At 52.4% G+C, this 27033-nt stretch overlaps 2 protein-coding genes across 6 annotated transcripts in view; one reads left to right on the plus strand and one right to left on the minus strand.

Moving 5' to 3' along the window:
* The window catches only part of LOC122226772, a 46465-nt gene extending 21327 nt beyond the window's left edge, over positions 1–25138 (minus strand). The window contains exons 1-4 of one of the 5 annotated variants that reach the window (XM_042950499.1): positions 21270–22323; positions 18407–18495; positions 3204–3231; positions 2721–2856 (exon numbers count right to left, since the gene is read on the minus strand). In XM_042950499.1, the coding sequence (XP_042806433.1) occupies positions 2793–2856; positions 3204–3231; positions 18407–18495; positions 21270–21841 (753 nt within the window). In that variant the 5' untranslated portion in view covers positions 21842–22323 and the 3' untranslated portion in view covers positions 2721–2792. Of the gene's footprint in view, positions 1–2720; positions 2857–3203; positions 3232–17579; positions 17690–18406; positions 18554–21269; positions 22324–24939 lie in introns of those variants that run through there. The other 4 variants (XR_006205760.1, XR_006205758.1, XM_042950502.1 and 1 more) reach the window with 4 other exon arrangements.
* Positions 6259–7611, plus strand: TEX44 (testis expressed 44). The gene has a single exon (XM_042950498.1). It carries the CDS (start codon positions 6304–6306, stop codon positions 7486–7488), a length of 1185 nt encoding a protein of 394 aa, XP_042806432.1. The 5' UTR covers positions 6259–6303; the 3' UTR covers positions 7489–7611.
* Positions 25139–27033: the final 1895 nt, after the last annotated feature.

Here is a 27033-nt window from a genome sequence, read left to right on the forward strand (position 1 = left end):
TGCCCCTCCCCTGCTCGTGCTCTTTCTACCTCTCAAATATAAGTGAAAAAGAAGAAAGAAAGAAAGAAAGAAAGAAAGAAAGAAAGAAAGAAAGAAAGAAAGAAAGAAAAATAAAGGGAGAGAGAAGACTAAATCTTGACATTATCACAGGGCTCCTATGGTAAGGAAATTTTCCCTTAGATTTTACAGGTTCTGTGAACCAACAAATGCCTTTATTATTATTAATAATATAATAATATTATTATTATTCAGCTTAAGCAAGTCTGAATTGGGTTTCCATTACTCCCAGCTGAGAGTGTTGGCAAATACACATAGTGTGCATGAAATACTGTATCCTGCTTTTTAGAGTAATATTATTTAAGCATTTTTCCATGTGTCTATGTAGGCTTTATATAGTTGCATAATAGTCCCCAAACTGGGTTTACCCTAAAATGAGAATATTTATTTATTTAATGGAGAGTCATTATGTCTACAAGACAGGAATGGAAAAGAAATCAAAGGCAACAGTTTTTAGACTAATTTCCTCCTCTGAGCATTGCTTAATAAAGGCAAGGGGTGCCTGGGTGGCTCAGCCAGTTAAGCACACAACTCTTGATTTTGGCTCAGGTCATGATCTCACAGTTCATGGTTTCAAGCCCCTAGTCAGGCTCTGCATTGACAACATGGAGCCTGTGTGGGATTCTCTCTCCCTCTCTCTCTGCCCCCTCCCACTCATACTCACTCTCTCTCTTTCAAAATAAATATTTTTTTAAAAATATAATAAAATAAAGGCCAGAAACTTTCAAACTAAATTAAGGAGAACAACTCTTTTAAATATATTTTCTTTTATATATGCCTACATATATATTATGTATAACAGAATAAATATACATGATGTTCTACACCAATGTTATTTAATATTTATGCATAAATAAACAATATTTTGTCCCCAAATCTTAATACTCCTCTCCACTCTTTGACATTAATCCCTCCTTAGTCTACTTTTCTTTCCTTGGCACAGATTTTCATTTTGTTTATTTTTTCAAGTAGGCTTTGCGCCCAGCATAGAGCCTAACACGGGGCTTGAACTCATAACTCTGAGATCAAGACCCTAGCTGAGGTTAAGAGTCAGACACTCAACTGACTGAGCCACCCAACACCCCTCCTTGGTTCAGATTTTTAAGGCATGTGAGATTTAACAAGGGTAAGTGTAAAATGCCACATGTAGGATCAAAAATCGAATTCCAGGGCGCCTGGGTGGCTCGGTCAGTTAAGTGTCCGACTTCGTCTTGGGTCATGATCTGGCATTTCACAAGTTTGAGCTCCGCATTGGGATCTCTGCTGTTGGCACGGAGCCCACTTCGGATCCTCTGTCTCCCTCTTTCTCTGCCCCTCTCCCACTCTCACAAGCACTCTCTCTCTCTCTCTCAAAAATAAACAAACATTTAAAAAAAATTTTTAATCGAATTCCAACGGAAGGGGAGGACAAGGAGCTTGGTTTCAGTGTTACGAGGAGTGCCTGACAGCTTCAGTGGTCCACAGGCTGTGCACAAGGTGACATCAAGAACCAAGAACGTACTAACTAGAAGCAGGACACAGGGAGGAGTAGGGGGTGGGAGCCTCTAGGGTCAGGCAGATGCCATTGAACGTGCCGTGCACGTAGTTTCTCTAAGTCTCAGTCTCCTCACCTGTAAATTGGGGAAATAACACCTGCACAGTGCAGGCACTCAGTGCAGTCAGTGCGGTATGCTGGTCTTAACTGTTTAGGACAGGAAGATATTCAGGCAAACACTGACCAACTACCCCACAGGGATCTCCTAACCTTCAGGACTGGAGGAGATTAAATTTAGCTGCATGTAAAAGGAAAGCCAAATAACAGTAGTCTGAGCATATATATGACTCTTTTCCTTCACATAAAAGAGCTCAGGAGGAGAGCAAAGGTCTCGTGGTGGCTGGTATGGCGGCTCCAACCATGGCTCCCAGATTCCCTCTATTTTTGTGCTCCACCATCTTAGTGTGTGCCTTCCAATCTCAAGGTCACCTCATGAACCAACACAGCTGCTGGGGCTCCGGCCTTCACACACCTGATAGCAGGGTGGCATAATGGGGAAAGAGCAAAACAGATGTTCTGCTTTTCGAAGGATCCCTTCTAAATTCCACTCAGGACTTTCTGTTACATCTCATCGGCCAGAAGCTCTTACCTTGCTGCAGGGAAGGCTGGGGTACATATTCTTTTGGCTGAGCACATAGCCACGCTGAATAAAATGGAGGTTCTGATACTAAAGAAGAAGGGTGACGAGGGTGAGCAACTAGCAGTCTTCCCATGATTCTTTCACAGGGTACAAGTTCGTACCAATTGGTCCCTCCCTCCCCAACAAACTTGGGTTTGCCCTGTGAGCTCCGAGAAGGCAGCAGAGTGTTCATGGGGAGAAGAAGTACTTAATGAGCACTGAGCCTGGGGCTCAGGAGAAGTTACAACAGCTGTTGCCTACCGATGCGATGCGATCTTGTTAGGCCTCTGTCTGCATTATCCAGTGTCCTTACCATGCCAGTCATTCAAAATTTTTAATACCCCCCCTCCAGGGTATAAGATGGTGTAGGAGAGCTTGAGTTCTGAAGCCAGACAGAGTTTAAAACCCAGATTCAGTGCTCATTAATTGTGTGACTCTGAATGAGTCATTTGTCCCCTCCGAGGCTCAGCTTCCCCATGTGTAAAATGGGTGTAATAATAGATGCATTACCTACGTAGAGACGATGGGGTAGTTGGAAGGGCTGGATGCTTGGCTCCTTCTCCTGCCTGTTAGTAGTCGCTGTTAGCTGGCAACCCCAGGGGAAGCACAGATAAAAGAGACTGGAAGCTTCCACTCCAACCGCCTCCTTAACAAAGAGCGTAAGCACAAGTAGGTTGACCCGGGTCTGCACTTTTCCGAAGAGTACTCGGGGGGTTATAGATCCTTTGTTATCCTCTGCCCTTCCAGCCCAGTTGAGCAGGGAGGAGATGGAGACTGTTCATCCTGGGTCACGAGGAGCGCAGGAAGGGAGTGGAGCCTGCGAGGTACAGCTGGGCCAGGCAGTTACGCCCAGGTCCCATGCCGGCAGCCCCTCCCGTGCTGATCTGCACCCCACCGTCACCAGCCCTCCCACTCTGGGCCGGCGAAGGGAGTGACAGCCTTGATGATATCAAGTGACCGCTTGGCCGCACCCTTGATGTTCTCCAAACACACCTGCTCCAAACGGAAAGACGTTCCATACCTGTGGATTGGAAGAAGATTGCTAAGATGGGGGCACCCGCTGGCTCAGTCGGTAGAACATGCGACTCGATCTCAGGGTCGTGAGTTCAAGCCCCACACTGGGCCTAGAGCATACTAAAAAAATTAATATGTAGGGGCAACCTAGGTGGCGCAGTCGGTTAAGTGTCCAACTTCGGCTCAGGGCTTGATCTCATGGTTTGTGAGTTCAAGTCCTGCATCCGGCTCTCTACCGTCAGCACAGAACCCACTTCAGATCCCCTGTCTCCCTCTCTCCCTGCCCCTCCCCTCAAAAATAAGTAAGCGTTTTAAAAATTAATAAAATAAATAAATAAAATATTAAGATGTCCATCCTACCCAAAGCAATCTACAGATTCAATGCAATCCTTATCAAAATACCAATGGCACTTTCCACAGAACCAGAACCAGTAATAACAAAATTGGTATGGAATCACAGAAGACTCCGAATAACCAAAGCAATCTTGAGAAAGAGGAACAAAGCTGGAGGTACCACAATCCTAGGTTTCAAGATACACTACAAAGCTATAGTAATCATAACAGTATGGTACTGGCACAAAATATAGACAAAGAGATCAATGCAACAAAACGGAGAGCCCAGAAATATAGCCATACTTCCAGAGTCACTTAATCTATGACAAAGGAGGCAAGAATATCCGATGGGAAAAGGACAGTGTCTTTAATAAATGGTGCTGGGAAAACTGGACAGCTACGTGCACAAGAACGAAACTGAACTGCCTTTTGACACCATACACAGAAATAAACTCGATGAATTAAAGATCTAAATGTGAGACCCGAGGGGCACCTGGGTGGCTCGGTCAGTTAAGCATCAGACTCTTTTTTTTTTTTTTTTTAATTTTTTTTTCAATGTTTTTTTATTTATTTTTGGGACAGAGAGAGACAGAGCATGAACGGGGGAGGGGCAGAGAGAGAGAGGGAGACACAGAATCGGAAACAGGCTCCAGGCTCCGAGCCATCAGCCCAGAGCCTGATGCGGGGCTCGAACTCACGGACCGCGAGATCGTGACCTGGCTGAAGTCGGACGCTTAACCGACTGCGCCACCCAGGCGCCCCAGCATCAGACTCTTGATCTCAGGTCAGGTCATGATCTCACAGTTCGTGAGTTTCAGCCCCGCACTGGGCTCTGCACTGATGGCACAGAGCCTGCTTGGGATTCTGTCTCTCCCTCTCTCTCTCTCCACCCCTTACCCACTTGTGCTCTCGAAACAAACAAACAAACTTAACAAAGAAGAAAAAAATAAATGTGAGACCCGAAACCATAAAAATCCAAATACACCTCATTCTTTGCAGTGTGGATAGACCGAGAATTTTCCAGATCTTTAAGTTCTAGTTCTTTTTAGCTTAACAATTCTCCTTTGGAATTCTACATTAAACAGTAAGAGGAGCCAAGCTGCACCTTCAATACTTTACTTAGAAACTGCTTCAATTTCTTCCGATTTCACCACTCACAGGTTAAGTTCTACCTTCCAGAAGATACTAACACACTTCAGCCAAGTTCTTTGCCACTTTATAACAAGGATCGCCATTCCCCCAGTTTCCAGTAACATGTTCCTTGTTTCCACTTGAGCTCTCATCAAAATGTCTTTACCTTCCATATTTTTCCCAACACATGGTTCAGGATTATTAGGGGTTCTCTAGGAAGACTGAGGCTTTCTCTCCAGAACTCTCCTTTTCTTTCTGAGCTCTCTCCAGAATCATCCTGAAAGATCTCCAGAGCCGTGGAGACTTTTGTGAGCGTGGGCTCAGACTCTTTCAGCCTCTGCCCGTTCCCCGGTTCCAGAGTGGCATCCACGTGTTTAGGTATTTGCTACAGCAGCCCCCCACTTTTCGGTGCAAATTTCTGTCTAATCCGTTCGGGTTGCTATTACAGAACACCATAGACTGGGGCAGTGGGGTGTGCTTATAAACAACAGATTTTTTTTTAAGTAAACTCTATGCCCAATGTGGGGCTCAAACTCACGACCCACAGATCAAGGGTCACACACTCCACTGACTGAGCCAGCCAGGCGCCCTGACAGAAGTTTATTTCTCCCAGTTCTGGAGGCTGGGAAGTCCAAGATCCAGCGATGGGTGGGTTCAGTGTCTGGTGAGGACCTGCTTCCTGGTTTGTAGATTGCCTCCTTCTTGCTGCGTTTCACATAGAGCAAGGGGGCCCGGCAGCCGCGTGTGGCCTCTTTGATAAGGGCGCCAATGCTACTCACGAGGGCTCCACCCTCATGACCTAAGCACCTCTCAAAGGCCGCACCTCCAAATACCATTCCACTGGGGAATAACCTCCAACCTATGAGTTTTGGGGTGGGACACAAATGTTCAGTCTATGGTGCCCCACAACCAAACACAGTCATTGCTAGGAGCCGCCCAGGCCCTTAAGCCTTCATTTGTTTCGACTCACCACTGCTGGGAAACTGACTCTCTGCAGAAAGGCTGGCCAAATCAGGGTACCGAGTCACCAGTGTGGACAGAGAGGTGCTGGAGGTGGCTCCTGGCAACATTCATTTATTTTTTTAAAGTTTATTCTGTGTGTGTGTGTGTGTGCGTGCATGTGTGTGTGAGAGACAGAGACAGAGACAGAAACAGAGACAGAGAGAGAGAACAAGTGAGGAAGGGGCAGAGAGAGAGGGAGAGAGAGAGAATCCCAAGCTGTTAGCACAGAGCCTGACAAGGGCCAGATCCCACAAACCCTGAGATCCTGACCTGAGCCGAAATCAAGAGTCGGACGCTTAATGGACTGAGTCGCCCGGGGGGGCCCCTCACAACATTTGTTAAACAACATTGTGTCCCACGACTCCTGTGGGCGCCAGCAGCTGCACCTGTAGACACACGTCCACTTTTTCCCCAAACATTTGCCCTTCTCTCCTCATATTCCTGCAAACTCAGCCCGCTAGGGCGGCCACCCCAGAGGCTCAGGAGCCGTGCGGTGCAAGTACCTATGACATCGCCAGCTGCCGGCAGCCCCCTGTGACCTCACCACCTGGACAACTTGGCCCCGCAGGGCCGTGGCCACTCCCTCAACCGGCACAAGTGACAGAGGGCCTAGATGACCACCGCACCCTCGGGGGAGGCCAGAACTCCCAGCATCCCCACACATGGTGACAGCAGGCCCAAGAACACTTCAACAGTGGGGTCCCAAAGTCAGGACCCCCTCCTTGCAGATGTCCCAACGGCTAACGGTGCCACCGTATCACCTGAACAGCAGGATGTAGATCAGGCCTCCACTGAGCAGGTCCCCTCCAAGTCCTCATCAGAATCTGGGGACAAGGACAAGCATGAAGCTGCTGTAGGGGACAGCCAGGAGCCTAAGGAGGCCACGGCCCTGCTTGACCACCAGGCCTCAAACGCTCCACAAATGCCCACGAGCTCCCAGGACCCAGCGTGGGAGGGACTGGTGCAAAATGCAAGCATGTCTCTGAGTCCTCAGACCTCCCAACGAGACCCCCTGGGGGAAGAAGAGACCCCACAGATGTCGGGTACCCCGGACAGTGACCAAGAATCAGCTCCAACTATGGCAGCTGCTAAGGCACAGTTCCCCGGAAAGGACACTCAGCCCGCTGTGAGCTCTGCAGACTCGGGTGGTCAGGAGGACACTGAGACCACGGGCACCACCACCACCGCTGAAGGAGGGACTCTCGAGGGGGAACCTGAGGGTCCGGAGACCTTGAACTCTGACACCGAAGCTTCGACTACCGCTGAGTCCCAGGGAGGGACTGAGGGGGATTTGGTGGGCGGCTCAGAATATCTGCAGGCTGAGCAGCTCCCGCCCACACGAGGAGGCAGTGCCCCCCCCTCGCCTGGCCCCCGCGAGGTGGCCCCGGGGAGGAGGCCCCTGGACGTCAGCCTTTATATGGCCAACGAGGACAACAGCTATATGCGCTCCATGACCAGCCTGCTGGGCGGAGGTGAGGGGTCCATCAGCTCCCTGGCGGATATCCTAGTGTGGTCGGAGACCACCACGGGCATGGCCACGGCCTTCCTGGCTTCTGGCCACAGCTCCGCGACAGACGTGCTGCAGAGCACCGGGCCCAGCCTGCGCTCCGTCTCCAGCATCCTGGGGAGCACCTTCTCCTCTGGGCTGATGACAGGGACTGGCTCGGCCCTGCGCTCTGTCACCCACATCCTGGAGACGGTGGAGCAGAGGACTATAGAGGGCATCCGCTCGGCCATGCGCTACCTGACCAGCCACCTCAGTCCACGCCAGGCCCCTGCCAGACCAGACCCTGACTAGAGGCTACGAAGGGAGCCCCGAAGGACCGGCTCAGCAACCTCCCGAGAGCCTGGGACCCGCATGCCCCTGCTGCCTCGCCCACCCCTTCCCCGGCTGGCTCTCCCCAGATCAGGCAATAAATCACTGGTGAGCGTTTCTTTTCTAAGCGCGGAAAGGTGTCCCCCGAGGGCTTCCCGGGCTGTCCGATTCAGGGGCTGGAGGTTGAAGTCCAGAAAGAGAAGAGCTTGGCAGGGCTTGGGGGCCAGGCGTGGGGGTCTCAGACTTTCAAACATTGATCCTAGAGGGACCCCCACCCACTTAAGTGTGTTCCTGAGGAAGTGAGGGCGGACCCTTCCCCAGGGCCTTGCTGGGCTCTCCAAGGGGGACTGAGAAGAGAGTCAGACCAGTGTGAACTGGGGTTCACACCCCAGGGCTCTTACTGATCCGGGGCAAGTCAGTTTGCCCTCTGAACCTCTGATTTTCACCTACAGGATGGATAACGAATCCACATCGTGAAGAGGTTATGAGGCATGAGGGAAACAATGCAGGGCTTAACACAGGGTGCCTGGCACTTAACAAGCTCACACAGTTCAGCTGCCATCATGATTATCCTCCAGCGGTCTGGGGACATGGTGGGAACAGGGATCTAGTAGGGTGACCGACCATCCCTGTTTGCCTGAGGGTTGGTCTGAACTAAGAGGGTTCCTGGGAGGTGGGACTTTCAGATTTAAAACCAGGAAAACCCCAGGGCACCTGGGTGGCTCAGTCAGTTAAGGGTCAGACTTTGGCTCAGGTCATGATCTTGCAGTTCGTGAGTTCAAGTCCCGTGTCAGGCCCTGTGCTGCAGCTCAGAGCCTGGAGCCTGCTTTGGATTCTGTGTCTCCCTCTCTCTCTCTGCCCCTCCCCTGCTCATGCTCGCTCTCTCTCTCTCTCTCTCTCAAAAATAAATAAACATTAAGAACAATTAAAAAAAAAAAGATATTCCTGCTTCTCTTGAGAAACCTAAGAGCCTTATTTCTTCAGAGCAATCAGTAGCCGAGCTGCCCTGTCTGGAGGGACCACCCCTGGCCTGCATCCGTGATTGATGTCACCTGCCTGAGCCCAGAGGCGCCCCTTTGCCACCCCGCCCCTGCAGATCACCCCAGGCCCCAAGGGGATGCCAAGACAAACCAGGCGTGTCTACCCCCTTTTCTCAAGGAGCTGCCACGTGCTGTAGGTGAGCTAGGAAACGTCCTCATAGTGAGAGCAAAGAATTCGGAGGAGGAAGACTGTCGATCCAGATCCCAGTAATCAGGGTCTTCCGGAGAATCAACCGAGTCGGACCTGGGAAGAGAGGAAAGGGAGCGTCCACCCCGACAGAGGGGAGAGGAACAAAGGCTGGGGCAGGTGTGAGGCCTGCTTAGCTGGGGAGCAGCTCAACCTGACCGGAGCCCAGAGCAACAGTTGAGCCCGGCAAGTGCCGCTGTCTGGCAGGCACCGCTAGAGACAGACCGAGGAGGTGAATGAAAGATTGGAAGGGACAGAAACCAAACTCGACCCAGATCAGGTGAAGGGATTAGATGCAAGGCACGAGCGCCAAGGGGGCGCGGCTGGCCCTGGGCTCAGCCTGGCCCTCAGGGCTCTGTCTCTGCAGCTCCGCCCGCCTGTGCTGGCTCCATTCAGAGGCGGCTCAACCTCCTTCCCAGAGAGACAGAGGCCCTTGTTCTCGAGAGCTCCAGTAGGAGAGGCCCAAAGGAGGACAGCGCCGGCTTGGCTCCCTTGCTCTCTCTCTCTCGCACCAATCACGGAGGCTTTGGAAACGAAATACCTGGCCTGGGCCTCGCGTCCATCAGGGTGGGGTCCGGGGGAGGCGGGGTCAGCCCCATCGCGGAGGTTCCCCCACAGGAAGGGCTGCTGGGCCTGTTTTGTGTGCCAGAGCCGGCAGCATTGTAAAGAGTGTGGCCTTGGGGGCCAGGCTGCCTCGAATCCTGCTCTGCGTCCCACTAACTCATCTCCCTGTGCCTCAGTGTCCTCATCTGTAAAATGTCAATAATAACAGTGTCTACTGCATCGGGCTGCTCTGAGGATTACATGAGCTAAGGAGTCAAGTGCATAGAACAGCGCCTGGCGCGTAGCTGAGCGCTCTGTGTTAGCAATCATTGTGATTATTATGACAGAGGGTTCTGTGGCGCTCCTGCCAAGGGCAGACTTCCCCCTCTCCTTCCAGCTCCCTCTTTGCTGCGGGGTAAACAGTTGTGTTGGCAAATCCTCCTGGCAACACGTCACCTCTGTAGGTGGAACCCCCCCCGCCCCCCCCAGGCATCCAGGTGCTAAGACACCTGGGGAAAAGGTCAGGGCTGCACATGGGGGCTGAGGACTCCAACACGGATGGAAGTGGGTGCACCGCAGCTCCGGAGAAGATGGCCAGAGTGAGAAAGGAAAGGCCCCATTCCACAGGCAAGAGGAAGCCGTTCCTAGGACACAGGTCAGCAAGCAGGAGTGGTCCAGCCCATCACGGCCATGGATGAAAACTGAACAAGGAGAGTGCTACCGGGAAGGGAGAGGGAACGGAAGGTGGTGTGTAAGGGGGAAAAGAATGAGTAGTCGTCAGAATAATGGGGTGGCTGTATGTATTCTTTGATGGTGAGGACTCAGGCATAGACAAAGTTATTAATTCACCCCTGAAAAGCTAGCGCCCCCTCGCTCTTTCTCATTTATGCGCTGGGGCTAACACCTGACAACCATCCGTGCTTCTCCAGGATCAACAACCATCTTTCTGGGTGTGTGCTGCCACTGAGAGACCCGTCTGTAAGCAGAGGTTCTGCTTAAAGAAAGACATTTAGGCTGGGCGAAGAGCCAGCAGGACAGACACGACATCCCGACATCTGAGCCTGGCAGGGGCTTGGCTAAGGGAAGGGCACCAACGAGTCCCGGCAGGCAGCATAAGAGACACTGTGGCCTCTCCCCGGGGCACGGTGGGCACTGTGATGGGCCACCCAATCTCCTTCAATGAAGGACTTGTCCCCCCAGCTGCTGGGAGCGCTGGCAGTGCCCAGCCTTCGGTGCTGACCCCTTTCAGAGGGCTGCCACCCATCGTCGTGGCCAGGTCCGTGCCAGAATCTAAGGCCTGACTGTCCAACTCCAGCTCCAGAGTGCCCATGGGGCTGGCCGGGGTGAGCTGGGGTTTGCATTATAGACTCCATTCCCCTCCGCCCACTCTGGCTCAGAGCCTGTGTTCCAGAGAACCCAACCTGTGACCACAGGCTGTTTTCTTTCCCATCGGAGATGTGTGTGTGTGTGTGTGTGTGTGTGCGCGCATTTGCGGAGAGGTGGGGGAGGACCTACAAATTCAAACTGTGGGAAAAGTTCAAAGATCTTTTTATTATGTTTATTTATTTATTTTTGAGAGAGAGAGAAAGAGACAGAGCACAAGCAGGGGAGGGGCAGAGAGAGGGAAAGAAAGAATCCCAAGCAGGCTGCCAGGGCAGAGCCAGATGTGGGACTCAAACTCACCATCTGTGAGATCATGACCTGAGCTGAAATCAAGAGTCAGAGGCTCAGCCGACTGAGCCACCGAGGTACCCCCAAAGATCTTTTTAAAAAGAATCTTCAGGGGCGCCTGGGTGGCGCAGTCGGTTAAGCGTCCGACTTCAGCCAGGTCACGATCTCGCGGTCCGTGAGTTCGAGCCCCGCGTCAGGCTCTGGGCTGATGGCTCGGAGCCTGGAGCCTGTTTCCGATTCTGTGTCTCCCTCTCTCTCTGCCCCTCCCCCGTTCATGCTCTGTCTCTCTCTGTCCCAAAAATAAATAAAAAACGTTGAAAAAAAAAAAAATAAAAAAAAAAAAATAAAAAGAATCTTCATTGTAAGAAAAGTTAAGAAATTTGAGGCCATCTTGAGAATGGTAAAAAAAAAAAAAAAAAAAAAAAAAAAAAGCTAAATCTTTGTCAATGCTTTTACTTGTTTTGTAAGGACAATAATATTGTTTAGTCTACAGCCACTTGTCTAACTGGTTAAAGTCACCATGTGCTTGTGGTCAAGTTTATAGGTTTGGCTGGGTGAGGCACAGATTCTATCCAGGAAAGAGTGTCTCCAAAAGAAAGTGACCATAGATAAGGGCAGTTCCCACAGTGGGATGTAACAAGGTGTAAAGGTAAACTAAGGTCTTTAGTACACATTTACTTATTTAAATGAAAGACTGGATCCTCTCTGGGCTGGAAGGAAGCCCCATATCTTAGGCTGTCTGGATCTTCAGCTTCTAGTCCCTAAGAGTGGAAGTGCGCCCTCTGCTGGAGAGAAGGCACCACTGACCTGTGCCCGGAGGGCCCAAAGCTGAGCCTTGAGAATGTTCACTGGGGGATTTGAGACACATTCAGGAGCGAAGCGGGGGTTAAAAGAAAATTTTCTCCACTCACAACACTTCTGACACCAAATGCGTGGGTTTTCCACACGAAGCAGTTCTCCAATTCCCTGCAGACACCCACCTGGGTGGCCAACAATTCAATTCTGGCACTAACTTGAGTTAGCACAAACCCTGCAGGTTAAGGGCTCAGTCTCACCAGACTGCCCCACTTCAGATGCCAATCCCAAGTAGTGGGTCCCGAGGTACCCGCACTTCTGTCTGATGTGGCTACAAATCAGGGATTCCCTCATTCCCTCCTCAGGTTGGATAATTGTCTACAATAACTCACAGAACTCGGGAAGACAGGATCACTGGTTTGTTATAAAGGATATAAGGAAGGATACAAACGAACAACCAGATGAAGAGGTATACATACGGCAAGGTCCAGAAGGGTCTTGAGCACAGGAGTTTCTGTCTCCCAGAAGTTAGTGTGTACCACCCTCCTGACACGTGGATGTTTTCACCAACCCAGAAGCTCTTCAAACTCTTTTGTTTAGAGTTTTTTATGGAAGTTCCATTATGTAGGCATGACTGATTAAATCACTAGCCATTAACCCAATCTCCAGTCCCTCTCCTCTCCCCAGAGGTCGGGGGAGGGGAGGGGTTGCTGAAAGTTTCAACTTTCCTTCTTTTCTTTTTTTTTTTTTTTTAGTTTATTTGTTTTTAATTTTTTTTAATGTTTATTTTTGAGAGAGAGAGAGAAACATAGTATGAGCAGGGGAAGGGCAGAGAGAGAGAGGGAGACACCGAATCTGAAGCAGGCTCCAGGCTCTAAGCTGTCAGCATAGAGCCTGACGTGAGGCTCCAACTCAACTCACCCTGAGATCATGACCCGAGGTGAAGTCAGCCGCTTAACCCTTAACCACTTAACCGACTGAGCCACCCAGGCACCCCTGAAAGGGGCATATTATGAATAACAAAAGATGCTCCTCTCACCCCTACCACTCAGGAAATTCCAAGAGTTTTAGAAGTTCTCTGCCAGGAAGCCGGCAGGGGCGAAGAAGAGTCCAAATATATATTTCTTATTATATCAATGTTCAGAATAAACCCTAAGGTACCAACAATCAAGCTGACTCAGGCTGGAAATGTGTCCCTAGGAAGATCTTAGGAACAAAGGCAGGAGGACAGAGGAGAACAGACCCTCCAGCTGGAGTCACTGCCAGAGCCCAACATCATGGCAACGTTGGTAGAACAGTGTTCTACGACTCAGACCTCAGAAGGCCCAGAGTCCTCCAGAAAGGATCCCACCGTGGCAAAGGCCTTCAAGGGCTGGGCCTGGCCGAGGGGTCCCTGGAAGAGCAGTACCCCCTGCACCTGCACCTAGAAGCCAGCCGGCCCACCCTGTGGAGCCCTCAAGCGGACCCTGAGGCACTAGATGAAGGTCCCACTGTCTTCCAGCCTGTTTCCTCATCTATAAAATGGGTCTCCCATTTGCCTCACAGGGATGCTAAAATCAATAACGCATCTTTTTAAAAACAGCATTTAATGGTGCATGTGACAAACATCAGTTTTCTCCCTTCTGTGGGGTTTTCTGCATTGTCTGTGTATTGATCGGGAGTCTCTTAATTGGAAATGACAGAAACCAGCCCCAAGTAGCTTACTTAGGCACAAACAGATTGATGGGCTAGGTAGAGAAGGGCTAGGAAGGAACTGGCTTTGGAGATGCCCGGTGTCAGGGACTCAAAGCTGCCAGGAGTCCATTGCTTATGCCCCCTACCTCCCCTGGCAACTCTGCTCTCCTCCAGGCTTTTGCTCCTTGCAGGGAACATGGCTCCGGGAGGCTCCTGGAGTCCCACAGGCTTGTACTTCCGAGACTAAGAGGAAAGTTCTGTTTCCCTGCTCCTGCCTGATAAATCCTAGGGGTCAGTGTTCTGGTTAACCTAGCCTGGATCACATGTTGGAAGGGCCTTCCTCACGCAGAGTTCCCGGGACCTCCGGAGCACCCGGAGCTGTATCCCTCCCAGAGAGGAGGAGGGAGGGGAGGCTAAGGAAGCCTGTCCCCTCTCCTAGGTCCCTCACTGCAGGTCGCACTGCTCTGCAACTAAAGGCCCCCAGCAGATTATAATCACCTTTCCCACCAGTATGTGACCGTTGGACCCACAATCAAGTTTCCTTTGACCATGTGCTTTGGAAAGATCTGAGGCCTTCTTAAGTGTACTCCCTCTAACTCTACGAATTAAAAAAAAAAAAAAAAATTCCTCTGCATCTCTAAATTTTAAATATCAACCAATGAGGAAAGGGGATTCACTTGCAACGCCTGATTTTGCTTCTGGCCACCTGCATGTTATTAGGACTTGTCAAAATACAGTTTGGGGTGAGGAAAAACTCCTCCCACAGATGGCCTTCACCACATCGAACCTGAACAAGATAAGCAAGGCCCTCCAGCAAGAGGAGGTAGTTGGGATTACCCTTGGCCAAAGACACGGGCCGGTGGAGGCAGACCAGGTCAGGGCATGGTGGCAGATTCCTGCCGGCCCCCGCATGGTTCTGGGCTTTGGGATCCGGCACTTTACTATCTGCCTTGACGTGAAACAGAGACGGGAGATGCTGCAGCCTGACAAGGCCCGCACCAGACTCCGCGCAAGGTGCTCAGGCAGGCCCCTCCCTCCCCACTCCCCGCACCCAGAGGCGGCCGGGTCAGACTGCAGCCAGGGCAAGGAGGTGAATGTCACACGGACGTCAGGGGAAGGCACGGGAGTGGGAGAGCGAACCAGGGATGGGAGCAGAGTGGCGTGAGCAGGGCCCAGTGTCTCCTCCCCCAAGGCAGGTGGCCAAGCGAGGGAGAGATTTCCTGGGCGACCGAGGGGGAGGGGGGGATGAAAACGCCCCGACCGCCACCTGCTCCTCGTGGCCAGAGCAGGAGCCCAGGTTGCGGGGCCTGGTGAGAAACGAGACGAGCGGAAAACTGGGGCAGTCAGACGGGGTGACGGCAAACAAAGGCCTCTCTCTGCGAGAGAAACGCCGGCTGGCTGAGGGTCGCACTCAGGCCACGCGGGGCCCTCGCGGGCGGCGCCGTTTCCTCCGCTGGGGCCGGTCCCCTTCCGCCGGGGGTGCGCGGTGGGCACAGCTCCGGGGCGGGACAGAGGGCGCGGCCCGGCGGGCGAGGGGCGGCGAGGACAGCCACCGCCCCGCCCCGCCGTGTCCCTGGCGACCGAGGCCTCAGAGCCCGGGCGGGGGCCTTCGGAGGGTGAGTCTACGCCGGTTGCTACGCAACGGCCCGGTGACGTCAGGCGATTGAGTTTGGTTCCCAAGGTAACTGGCCGGGCAGCTGGGCCGGGAACTATTTGTGTCTGTCCCCAGAGGGGCTGCGGAGCCTCCGGGGTCTGGCGCAGCGGAGGAAATGCGCTGCTGGCCGGCGGGCAGGCGGGGGACAGAACACAGAGGCCCTTTCAGCTCTCGGAGCCGGCGACCCAGGCGGGGCGGCGTCTGCGCCCTACGGGAGGACGCCCCTCCTCCGCTCCCCGCCGCCCCGGTTTTCTCCCCACTCCTGCGGGGGAGGCCCCTGGACCGCCAGGCTTTGTCCTACTTCTAAACGCTCCCCTGGGTAAACCCTAGGAAGAAAGGGGCCTCTGTTTGCAGCAGCCCGGCCCGCACCGCCACCCTCACTGCACACAGTAGGCGCTCAGCACGGCATTCCCATGGGACTGTGGACATTCTGCCCTTTCAGAGCTGCCAGACGCCTCCAGCACTCACAACCCTGCGTCAGGTTCTGATCTCGAGCGCCCCGGTACCTGTCCTCCTTGCCCTGGTGAGCACATCAGCAGACCGGCTCCATATTTAGGGGGCCACGATGCAAAAATAAAGTGAGAGGCCCCTTGTTCAAAAGTGACTGAGGGACAATGTAGGAAACAGACCCCAATCCTGCCCACTGAGGACGAACTGCAAGAGAGTGAAAGTACATGGGTAAACTGAGTGGCCCCAGTCACGGAGGAGAGAGGATAAGCTTCAAATCTGGAGTGGAAGAAGTGAGGGACAAGACACAGCGGGACCAGAAAGACCAGCAGGTGCACAAAATAAAGCAGTGACCTACATCTGGGCCTGAGAGCTGGCAGCAGGTTGCCTGGGGGACCCCCAGGGCGTCGGGGCGCTGTAACTGGGTCTCCGGACTAAGGCGGTGCAGTCTGGCCAGGCCTCTCGGGCTCTCCCCTCCTCACTGCACCTGTTGCAGTGGATAACATGGAGCCTCTCACAGTCCGTCTCCAGGGAGCCACCATCACCTCCTCCAGCAGGGGGGCCAGGCCAGGCTGGCCCCAGGGATGTGGATATCCAGGTCCAGGTCTCAGAGGCCGGGTGTGCATGCATCGACATCCAGACCAGCTGTTTCCCCAGGAGCCAGGGCATGCTCTGCCTGTCCCATCCAAGGGAGGCATCTGCCCCATCCCTGTAAACCTTCACTTCTTGTCAGCAGTCCGACAGCTGACCAGGGGCTCTGAGGACCGGAGGCATCTGGTATCTCTTGAAGAGCAGCCGCAAGGCCTTCTTTCCAGGGCAGTGAATTCCCACAACCTGATCCTCACTTGAGAAAAGCCTGCAACCCTTGTCTTCTCTCCTCTCTGCGAAGCAGGCTCCGTAATCCCAGTTTCACACACAGGATGGGTTCTAGAATGCCCCCTCCCCCAGTCTCACCTCCAGATTTGCCAGACTCTCCCAGAGGATGCCTTGAGAACTGGCTCTGGGCCTAGGAACCAGAGCTGGTGAGCAGAACCGGCGACATAATGTGCGGGGCCTAGGGCAGAGTGAAAATGCAAGGCCCCTTGTTCAAAAAGTGTTGAGAAGGTCAAGATGGGAGGGTCTCTGGCTGGCTCGGTCAAAAGAGCATGTGACTGGGGCGCCTGGGTGGCTCAGTCGGTTAAGCATCCAACTTCGGCTCAGGTCATGATCTCACGGTCTGTGAGTTCGAGCCCCGCGTCAGGCTCTGTGCTGACAGCTCAGAGCCTGGAGCCTGTTTCAGATTCTGTGTCTCCCTCTCTCTCTGCCCCTCCCCTGTTCACACTCTGTCTCTCTCTGTCTCAAAAATAAATAAACGTTAAAAAAAAAAAATTAAAAAAAAAATAAAATAGACATTAAAAAATTAAAAAAAAAAAAAGAGCATGTGACTCCTGATCTCAGGGTCATGAGTTCAAGCCCTATGTTAGGTGCAGAGATTACTTAAAAATACATAAGTAAACTTGGGGCACCAGGGTGGCTCAGTTGGTTAAGCCTCCGACTTTGGCTCAGGTCATGATCTCACAGTTTGTGGCTTCCAGCCCCGCATCGGGCTCTGTGCTGACAGCCCAGAGCCTGGAGCCTACTGTGGATTCTGTGTCTCCCTCTCTCTCTGCCCCTCTCCTGCTCATACTCTGTCTGTCTCTCTCTGTATCTCAAAAATAAAAAAATTAAAAAAAAACACTGAAAATAAACTTAAAAAAAAATCAATGTCAAGATGGTGACAACAGACATGAGACCAAGCATGGGGCCCTGTATGGCTGCATAGGTTGCACACTCAGAAAACCTGCCCCGCCCAGCTGGCAAGACCCAGACACCAAGTAAACCTCCTTCCTGCACAGAATCTATCTGTTCCCTCTGTCAAGGTCCATCTGTTGGCCTCTCCCCACACTGCGGCCAGCCACTTACTTCCGGGGGCACTTTCCCACCCATCCATTCAACACAATCTGGGCACCTACGGGGTCCTCAGGCCCACCAGATATCGCAATGGGGATGTGCCCATTGCTTTCCCATCAAAGGACCAAAGTCATAGAATACTTCCAGAAATGTTCATTTATGCAAATGCTGGATGTTTGGTTCTCTATTTTCGGCTGAAGAACGCTTGCTCTTGAAAAAATAGATAAGGATAGATAAGCATCTCTGTAAGATGATGAAATATGAAATGTAGCAGCTGATTGATGAGGGTTTGGCACTAAACATTAAAACAGTATAAAAGAACAGAAGTCAAGGGTGTGTTTGCGGCCTCTTAAGGTCCAGGTCACGCCCATGATTCATCTCACTCTGCCCTCAGGGAACCGGGGGAGGGAGATTCTGCCACAGCCCATTAGGTTTAGTTCACCCTGGGATCAGATCCTGCAGTGGGAGCTCCCCGGGGGATCAGCTGAACCTGCACCCCCTCTTCTCTCTCTGCTTGCTCCTGCCACCTTCCCGACCCTTCCACAGATGTGACCCCAGGAGAGCTCCCTGATAAACTTCCTGTACGCTAGTCTATGAAGTCTCCTCTCACCCTGGGAGGCACCCATGGGCCCCGCCCACCTACTTAAATGCCCTATAACAGCTGTTCTTTCATTCATTCCAAAGACCTTCACTGAAGACCTACTATGCACCAGATGCTGTTCTAGGTGCTGGGGGTAAAGCAGAATAAGGCAGGCAAACACCTGTGCCCTCATGGAGCAGACATAAAGCAACCAAAAATACAAAGCCATAACATCGAACTTAGAAGTTCTATTTTAAAAAACTAACAGAATGATACCGTAGAGAATAGCTGATCTGAGCCAGGGGCAGCTACTTTAGATCAAATTTCCTTTGGGTCAAGAAAGTTCTCTCCGAGGAGGCAATAAGAGGCCAGGCACTCACCAGTTTGAAGGACAAGCATCAACCAGGCAAATTCAAAGGCTCTCAGGTAGGAAGTTGGGATGTTGGGTTCAAAGCAACAAAAGGTGAGTCTAGAATAAACCGAGTGACGGAAGAGGAGGTCAGAGGCAAGGCCAGATGATGCAGGGCCTGGAAGAAGAATCCAGAAGAATTCAGCTTTTATTCTAAGTGAGGTGGGAGCCATTGGGCAGTTTTAAGCAGGGCAGTTATGGGATCTTTACCTATTTAAAGCATCACTCTGGCTACTGGGGGAGAATGGATTCACTACACAAACCACCTGCTGTTTGGCACATGTTTGCCCTTTGACCTAATTGTTACTAACCACCATTTGCGCAATAGCCTCTCTATTGCTGGAAGCCAGTCCTTGGACTTGTTTGGATCCCCACACTGCCTTGCACTGAGTAGGCGCTCAGTAAATATTTAGAGGCCAACCAGATGACACTTTTGTGTCTGCAGTGATCTTCTGGAGTCTTGCTTCTCGGACCAGCATCAGCGCCACCTGGTAGCTTACAGGGAAGGTAGAATCCCAGGCCCCACCCAGAACGTCTAAATCAGAATCTGCAATTTAAGAAGATGCCCCAGACATCCGAAGGCATGGTAATGTTTGAGAAGCTCGCATAAAAAGGAGTAGAATAACTGGAGGGCCAGACAAGGAGGTGGGGGAGGCTGGAGGTGAGCCAGGAGGTGAACCCAGGTGAGCACAGTGGGCTCACTTGGGAAGTCTCCCATAAAAGTGGCAATGGCCCCGAGTCACTGAGTCTGAGAGGAGCTGGGACCACTAATACAGCTCACACTTATTTGGTGCTTTCTATACGTCAGACACTGGTTTCTCAATCTTTTCCGTGCATTAAGCATTTAGTCTTCACAACAGCCCTATAAAGCGGTACGATGACGGTCACCGTGCCCATATTGCAGATGAAGAAACCGAGGCCCGGTGAGGTTAACGTTATTCCAGAATCTTCAGCAGGTATACACGCATGTGTCCGCACCGGGTATTTATGGCAGAGTCTGTTCTGATTGGTCCCTGCCTGCCCTACTGATTATTCAATGTTTTGAACGTCGCCCTGGTTACAGAGCCGGCCGGAAGAAGCAGGATCCAAACTAGTCCACTGTGCTGGAGCTACACTCTGAACCACTATCGTCTCTACATCTAGTGCCCTCACCGCCCAGAAACGGCACTCCTCAGGGACAAGAAATGTGTGTCAAAGTATTTTGCAAGCTATAAAACCCAGTATGAATGCCAAGTGCATAGACTCCTCCAGAGAGAGAAGCCTGTTAAAGCTGGAGTAGCTGGGCCGCCAGAGGTCAGAGGGGAGGTTGCGGTGGGGAAACAGCGTTTTCTCTGCTTACTCCAGGGGGAAACTGAGTCAGAAGGAACGGCCTTCCTGAGCGGAGCCCCCGCAATCAGCCCTTGGGAGGCTCTAATTTGCCAGAAACCCCAGGCAATAACCACGTTAGCCTGGGCGTGTCTTCACGGACCGACTGGACCCTCCTGATGCTGACCACTAGAGGGCGCTGCTCCCCAGCCTTCGTCCCACCGGACCCCACTTGCTCACATGAAGCTAGAACTTGGAAGGGGTCCTCGTGAACAAGCACCACGGACTTTGAGAAGTGGAAAAGGAGGAAAGGAAAGATGGAAGGGGGACTTATACACACTTTCGATACCCCAAAACACTCTGGTGCAGGAGCTCTTGTTCCCATTTTACAGATGAGGAATTTGAGGGCCAAAGATGTTGGATAAGATCCCCCAAATCAGGAAGCTAGGGAGAAGCAGAGCTGGGTCATCTGATTTAAACCTCAGGTCCCAAAGGGACCACAAGTAGGTGTCAGCTCATCTGACCCTGTCATGTCGCTGGTGTCCCTGCTTCTGTTGACCCTGCATTCTGATTGGTGGCCGGAATCACTACCTCGCTCTATTCCGGGCTATGTTCCGGCAACAATTCCAACAGCCAGCCCCCATAAAAAAAAAAAGGCCCTTTCTTGAAACTTGAAGTCATGGTCTCCTGCTTCATTGCCCTCTGGCCTTCACGGACCCCCATATGCCACCCCAACGCAGCAGCCTCCGATTTTGGCAGATTCTGGGTTGCCTCTGATCCTTAACCCTCTGATCCTAGCCTCAAATTCTACGTTCCTTCCGCACCCCAGGAACCCCACAGGTTCAGGCGTTGCCCCCTGGCACCCCACGGCAGGTAGCAGCACAAATAAACACGGGGACATTTGACCAAGAAAAGCCTGTGGTTGGGGCCAAAGTTGTTTGGTTTTTTTTTTTTGGTTTGTTTTTTTTTTTTTTTCCTCAGCTCCCACCAACTCCTTTTATGGCCTCTGGGTCCAGTTCCTTCTTCATAATAAGTCAGAGCTGGAAAAGGCCTCAGGAGTCACTAAGTCCAACTTGAGCCAACACTTTCCTTCTCTACATAACCCTCCCCACCCCCACCCCCTGCCTTGTTGCCTCCCTGCCTGCAGCCAGGTTCACAAAACCAGGCCAAGGCAGGAAGCTTCCCGCTGGAGGGAAACTCCAGCCCTGGGGCGGGACCTGGGCAACTCGTCGGCCCAGGTGGCCCAGCCCGGCACCTGCAAAACGGAGGGGAGGGAGGTGCCCAACCGCCACTTCTACTAAGGCCCCGCCCCCAGTTTCTGAGCTTCTGTATCTAAACCCGGGGACCGCCCTAACGAACGTCTATTTCGGTCCCTTTCGCACGGCCCCTTTCCTTCCTTCTGCCCTGGGAGCTATGGGCAGCTCGCGTGTCTGTGCGCACGTGCGTGTAAATGATCATGTGTGTGCTGGAGCGTGTGCGCCGCGGCACACGCGTCGGCGCCAGTGCCCGGGTCTGTGTGCGCCCCCTACCGGCTGGCCGCCACCGACTGCCGTAGCTGCCAGGTGGCCGTGTGCAGCGCCGCGGGTGCAGAGTGCCAGTCCGGACCACCCTTCCCTCGCCTCGCGGCCGAGAGCATCCGGAGCATGCGGGCGACTGGCTCTCTGTCCGCGGGCACGGGCCTCCCTTCCCGGTCCAGCATTTTCTGTCTTCCCGGGCCTCCCCGCTCCGCCCGCTCGGAGCGCTCCGGGGCGGGGGCCGGGAGCAGCCCCGCCCGGGCCGCCTGGCGAAGGTGGCAGGGCTGCGGGGCGCGCACCGCCTCTCCCCTGCCGCCCCCGCCCCGGCGCCCCGTTGGGTTTTTCCATGACTGCATCCGGCCGCGGGCCGCCTTTGTTCCCGCCGTCCCTACGAGCTGGCCCGCCTCTCTCCTGCGCGCCGGGGTTTTTCCAGGGCTCAACTGGAGCATGGCGGAGCCGAGTCCTGCGCCCGCGTGGGCGGCGGCCCCGCAAGGACCCCCGCGATCCCCTGCGGGAAGCCGAGCCCTCTCCAGACGTAACGCTTCGTCCCTGCTGTCCCCAAGGCCTGCCGCCCCCGAGCCCCACATTTGTGCGAAAAGTTGGAGCGCCCGGCCCGCGCGCCTCCGCTCTTCGGGAAGCGCTTTCGGCGCCCCAGGTCCCTCGCCCGACTGCGCGTTGTGGCGCGGAGGCCGCACGGGTGCAGTGTTGCCGGAGCCGGAGCCGGGCCGCCCCTGCCTCCGGCTTGTAGAAGGGCTCTACATTTCTCCCACGGGACAGGGGGCGCAGTCGGGGCGGTAGGAGGCCTGGCCCACCCCACTGCAGAGGGGACCCAGGCGCGCACACGGCCAGGCACAGCTGGGAGACACCGGGCGGTCCCCACCCCCACGGGAAACGTCACACTCGCCTCTGTAAGCGCCAGAGCGCGGGGGACTCCTCTGTGCCCTGAACCCCCTCTCCGACTTCAGGAAGGAAAGGGGGAGGTAGGCAGAAAGGCGGTGTTCGAGGCACGGGATCCTCACGGGCCGCATGGAGCCTGCGTGCCCGCAGCCCTGTCCTGTCCACACTGCCGGACTCAGTCAGTCCACGCTGAGCTCCGTCCAGTTTGGTGTCTGTGCAACGGTGGCTTTATGCCCCTGGGGAGCCTCTCAGCTGTTACTCGGCCATGTTGGCGGGAAAAGTGTAGAAAACGCTGTGTTTGCGTCTGAGTGAGGCTTGCTAACCCTACCACAGAAGCCAGACTCGCAGGGTGGCCTCCAGACCGGGGTATAGGGAGAGGGGGACATCTGCGCGGGGGAAGGGGTTCTGGAATAAGACGGTGTCTGCCTGTGTGCGGGGTTTCAGAATCCCTGGCTGGCCCCTCCCCACAGCTCAACGGGAGGCGGCCCCAACTGGCAGAAGATCGAGAGGTGGGGTTGGGAGGAGGGTGAAGGACAAGGAGCACCCAGATCCAGGGAGGCCCAGAGCTCTCTCCCTGTTGGGGGCAGGCGGGACGCGCCTTGACCGCTCCCGGTGCCAACTCCTCTCTTCCTTCCCTGGTGTATTACCTTGTTTCGTAAGCAGTTACCGGGAGCCTGAGTGCCCTGAAAGGGTGGCTGTAAGCAGGATGTGACCCACTTCCCCAAACGGCGGCATTCTGGCTTCTCCTTTCTTCTCACCACACCCCCAAAGGGGTGCAGGTTGTGTTTAGGGTCTCAGACCACTTGTAAGTGGTTCAGATGGTAAACCACACTTCTTACCAGTCCCACTGGTCCAGACAGAGCTGGTGGTGGGGACAGCAGGTTAGAAAGAGAATCTGCTGGCCCTCGAGTTCTGTTTGCGGTGCCTTTGTCCTCAGTTGTCTTGTCCACTATGTGCCCTTGTTGCCCCTGTTCTTGGCCAGGCTAAGAACCTTAATCCTCCGCGGTGCCTGGGCAGCTCAGTCGGTTAAGCCTGGGACTCTTGCTTTCAGCCCAGGTCATGATCTCACAGTTTGCAAGACTGAGCCCGTGTCTGGCTCTGCCCTGTCAGAGAATCTTGGGATTCTCTCTCTCCCTCTCTCTCTCTGCCCTTCCCCCTCTCATGTGCACGTGTGTGCTCTTTCTCAAATAAATAAACGTTAAAAAAAAAAAAAAAAAAGAATCTTAATCCCAGGCCTTAACCATTATCCCTCAGTTCTGTCATCTATAAAATGGGGATACAAATGGTGTCTATTCCCCAAGGTGGTTATATGGGTTAAATGAGTTTATATGGGTTTAATATATGTAAAGAGCCTGGCACATAGCAAATACTAAACAAACATTTTCTGTCATTATTGAAAGTTAAGCGACTCCTCTAAGGTCACGCAGTAAGTGGCTAAGTTTGATTCCAACCCAGGTCAGCTGGTCCCAGAGCCCATGCTCTTTTTTTTTAATTTTCTAAAAAAAAATTTATGTTTATTTCTTTTTTTACATTTTTTTAATGTTTATTTTTGACAGAGAGAGAGAGAGTGCAAGCGGGAGAGAGCAGAAAGAGAGGGAGACACAGAATCCGAAGCAGGCTCCAGGCTCTGAGCTGTCAGCACAGAGCCCAATGCAGGGCTCGAACCCACAAACCACGAGATCATGACCTGAGCCAAAGTCGGACACTTAACTGATGAGCCACCCAGGTGCCCCCCCGCCCCATCCTCTTATACTATGCTATGTATATATGCACTAGCAGAATTTGGAAACTACTCATGTACACAGGTTCTCTGTAAACTAGAGGGAAATCACGGGTGTTGGGGGTTAGGAGACATTTTTCTAGGGGGGCCACATTCATAATGGTGATGTCTGATCCAGTTCCCATTTTGTGACTGTTACAATTGTTTTACGGCTTTTAAAAATTACATATATTAATCGAGAAATTTATGACAAGCTGATAATTACCTTGATGGTAGAAAACTCCAGGCCCTTCCAGCAGTGATGTAAATTCTATGACATTTCACTTCATATTTATTGACTTGTTTTTACCCAGCATTGCAGCAGGTGCCGTGGGGGCAGGGAGAGCATTCTTAGGAGGGCAGAGAACTCACTTTACTGCCTTCTTGTGGAGACAATACATATGTCTATGTAATGGTGATACCTTTTTTTTTTTTTTTAAGTTTTTTAATTTATTTTGAGAGAGAGAGAGTGTGTGTGCACACATGTGAACAGGGGCAGGACAGAGAGAGAGGGAGAGAAAAATCCAAAGCAGGCTTCTTGCTGACAGTGAGGAGCCCGACGCAGGGCTCGAACTCATGAACCGTGAGATCATAACCTGAGCCAAAACCAAGAGTCAGACGCTTAACCAACTGAGCCACCCAGGTGCTCCGATCTTTTTTTTTTTTTTTTTTTTTAATGTTTATTTATTTATTTTGAGAGACAGAGAGAGTGTGAGCATGAGTAGGGGAGGGGCAGAGAGAGAGAGAGGGAGCGAGAGAGAATCCTAAGCAGGTTCCCAGCTGCCAGCACAGAGCCTGATGCTTGGACTCTATCTCACAAACTGTGAGTCATGACCTGAGTTGAAATCAAGAGTTGGACATTTAACTGACTGAGCCACCCCTTTACATTTTAAGTAATCTCTGCACCCAACATGGGGCTCGAACTCATAACCCCGAGATCAAGAGTCACAGCCTCCACCGACTGAGCCAGCCAGGTGCTCCTAATGGTGATATCTTTAACTGTCAAAAGGAGTAATTTAATTAACTAACCATTAATATTTCATGAGGAACGGGGGTGAGCAGACTGAGGTGGTCCCATGATCCTTCCTCCTGGCCTTCGTGTCTTTGTATAAGCACCTCCCTGCGTGTGGGTGGGGCTTGTTCTAACCAATAGAATAAGGCAAAGGTGATGGCGTGGCTCTGATTATGTGTACCTGATTACATTACACAAGACCCCAATGACCATCTTGCTCAGAGACCTCCTCCTTGCTGGCTTTGAAGAAGCAAGCTGCCATGGTGGGGACCGCCTGCAGAGAGGGTGGGATACTGCGATACTGGCTGACCCAGGGGAGAAACTGAGGCCTCTGTCTGCAAGGAACTGAATTCCGCCAACAACCACATGAGCTTGCAAGCAGATCCTTCCCCAGTCAGGCCTCAGGTGAGGCCCCAGCCCTGACTGAAGTCTTGCCCAGCCTTCTGTGAGAACCTGCAAGAGGATAAATGTGTGTTGTTTTGAGATGCTACATTTGTTGTTACATATACAACAACAGAGAACTAATGGGGGATCTAGTAGGTGAGAGGTCCTGCGTAGTAATATTATGGGGTACAAAGAATTATAAGGGATCCAGCACTTGAGGAGCTTCCAGGCAGCCAAGGTGAGAAAGGAAACCCAGCATGGTTTCACTATCTGCCAAAAGGAAAGTAAAGTTTCTAAAGAGGCATCTTGGCTCCTGAGCCTAAGAATTTATCACACGGACAGTAGAATCTATGAACAGAGTGCAGAGTCTGAAAGGCCTGGACCCACCTGCAGTTCAAGATCCCCCCTCATCCTGCCTTACTTCCTGCCCGACCTCTTGCTACATGGCACTCTCTCGTTCACTGCTGTCCTTCCGCACGGCTCTTCTCCCTTCTCTGCTCACTGACTGCTCCATTTCAAGGACCAGCTTGACTGGCAGCCTCTTCTACAAAGCTTTCTTCAATTCCCTAGCAGAATTAACCACTTGCTTTTTATTTTCCAAATCTGTATGTTTTAATTTTTTTTAATGTTTATTTATTTATTTTGAGAGAGAGAGAGAGCAGGTAGAGGAGGGGCAGAGTGAGAGGGAGAGTGAGAAAGAATCTCATTGCACTGCCAGTGTCGAGCCCCGTGTGGGGCTCAAACTCCCGAACCGTGAGGTCATGACCTGAGCTGAAATCAAGAGTTGGCTGCTTAACCGACTGAGCCACCCGGGTGCCCCCTCAAATCTTTGTTATCAAAGGCATCATATTGTATTATTCATTTCTGATTTTTTACTGAGCACCTGCTAAGTGCTAGGCCTCCTGTTAGGTGCAAGAGATACTGTCACAAGCATAGCACAGAGCTGTCCTTGGGGCCTTAGGCCCTCAGTCACGGGCCCATCCTGTCCTCCACCCAAGGCCAGTGCATCCTAGGCGCTCAGCAAACACAGCAGCCACAGGTCTTCGTGTTGGTTAAGTGAGCGACTGAGGCTCTGTGGGCCTTCCTCTGGTATCTCATGATGCGTTCCTGGCCTCGTGACAGCCTCTTTGAGGGGTGAGTTCACTGTCAAATATGCTCCCAAGTAGCTGAGATCAGTTGGATATTATGATTTGGTAATGTAACACTCAACATGTCGGCAGCAGATGTCAGCAGAAGCGGACTTAGTTTACCTGTAATTGACATAGGGCTTTGGGGACTGACTGTCATTAATAAATTAGTGGCATTTTAAGGTTGTTCAAGGCTCTGCAGTGTGGGAGATAGGGGTCTCCTGAGCCAGTGATAGGAGGTGTATGCACCTAATTTATCTAAAAATTGATTGACGTGAGCAGCAAGTTAAAAAGAAAGGGGGCCAAGACGTGGCTCTATTAGTCCTTGTTGCCAGGCCGACCCGCTAGGTGTTTATAATACGGGGTGTTCAATTCCCTTCTAACTAGCGGCTGCCCCACACGACAAAACTTCAAAGGGTGCTGCCCATGCCCTCAGGCAGAGTTCGGAAAAGTGTGAGGGCCCTGGAGGACACAGGCTGTGGCATTTGGCTATTGTTAGGGGAGCGGCCCATGCCGTCCTTTCCCTGGGCCCCCTCCCCCAACTTCCTGGCCATCCTAGGCAAAGGTTGGGCCCCATGTTTTCCATTTCCTGGAGAGTCT

This window comes from Panthera leo, chromosome C1, assembly GCF_018350215.1.
Source record: "Panthera leo isolate Ple1 chromosome C1, P.leo_Ple1_pat1.1, whole genome shotgun sequence".
In the NCBI taxonomy this organism is placed as follows: domain Eukaryota; kingdom Metazoa; phylum Chordata; class Mammalia; order Carnivora; family Felidae; genus Panthera; species Panthera leo.

Bases quoted from the DNA above. Each gene is read 5' to 3' on its own strand.
- TEX44 (XM_042950498.1), top strand. From the start codon at position 6,304: ATGACCACCGCACCCTCGGGGGAGGCCAGAACTCCCAGCATCCCCACA.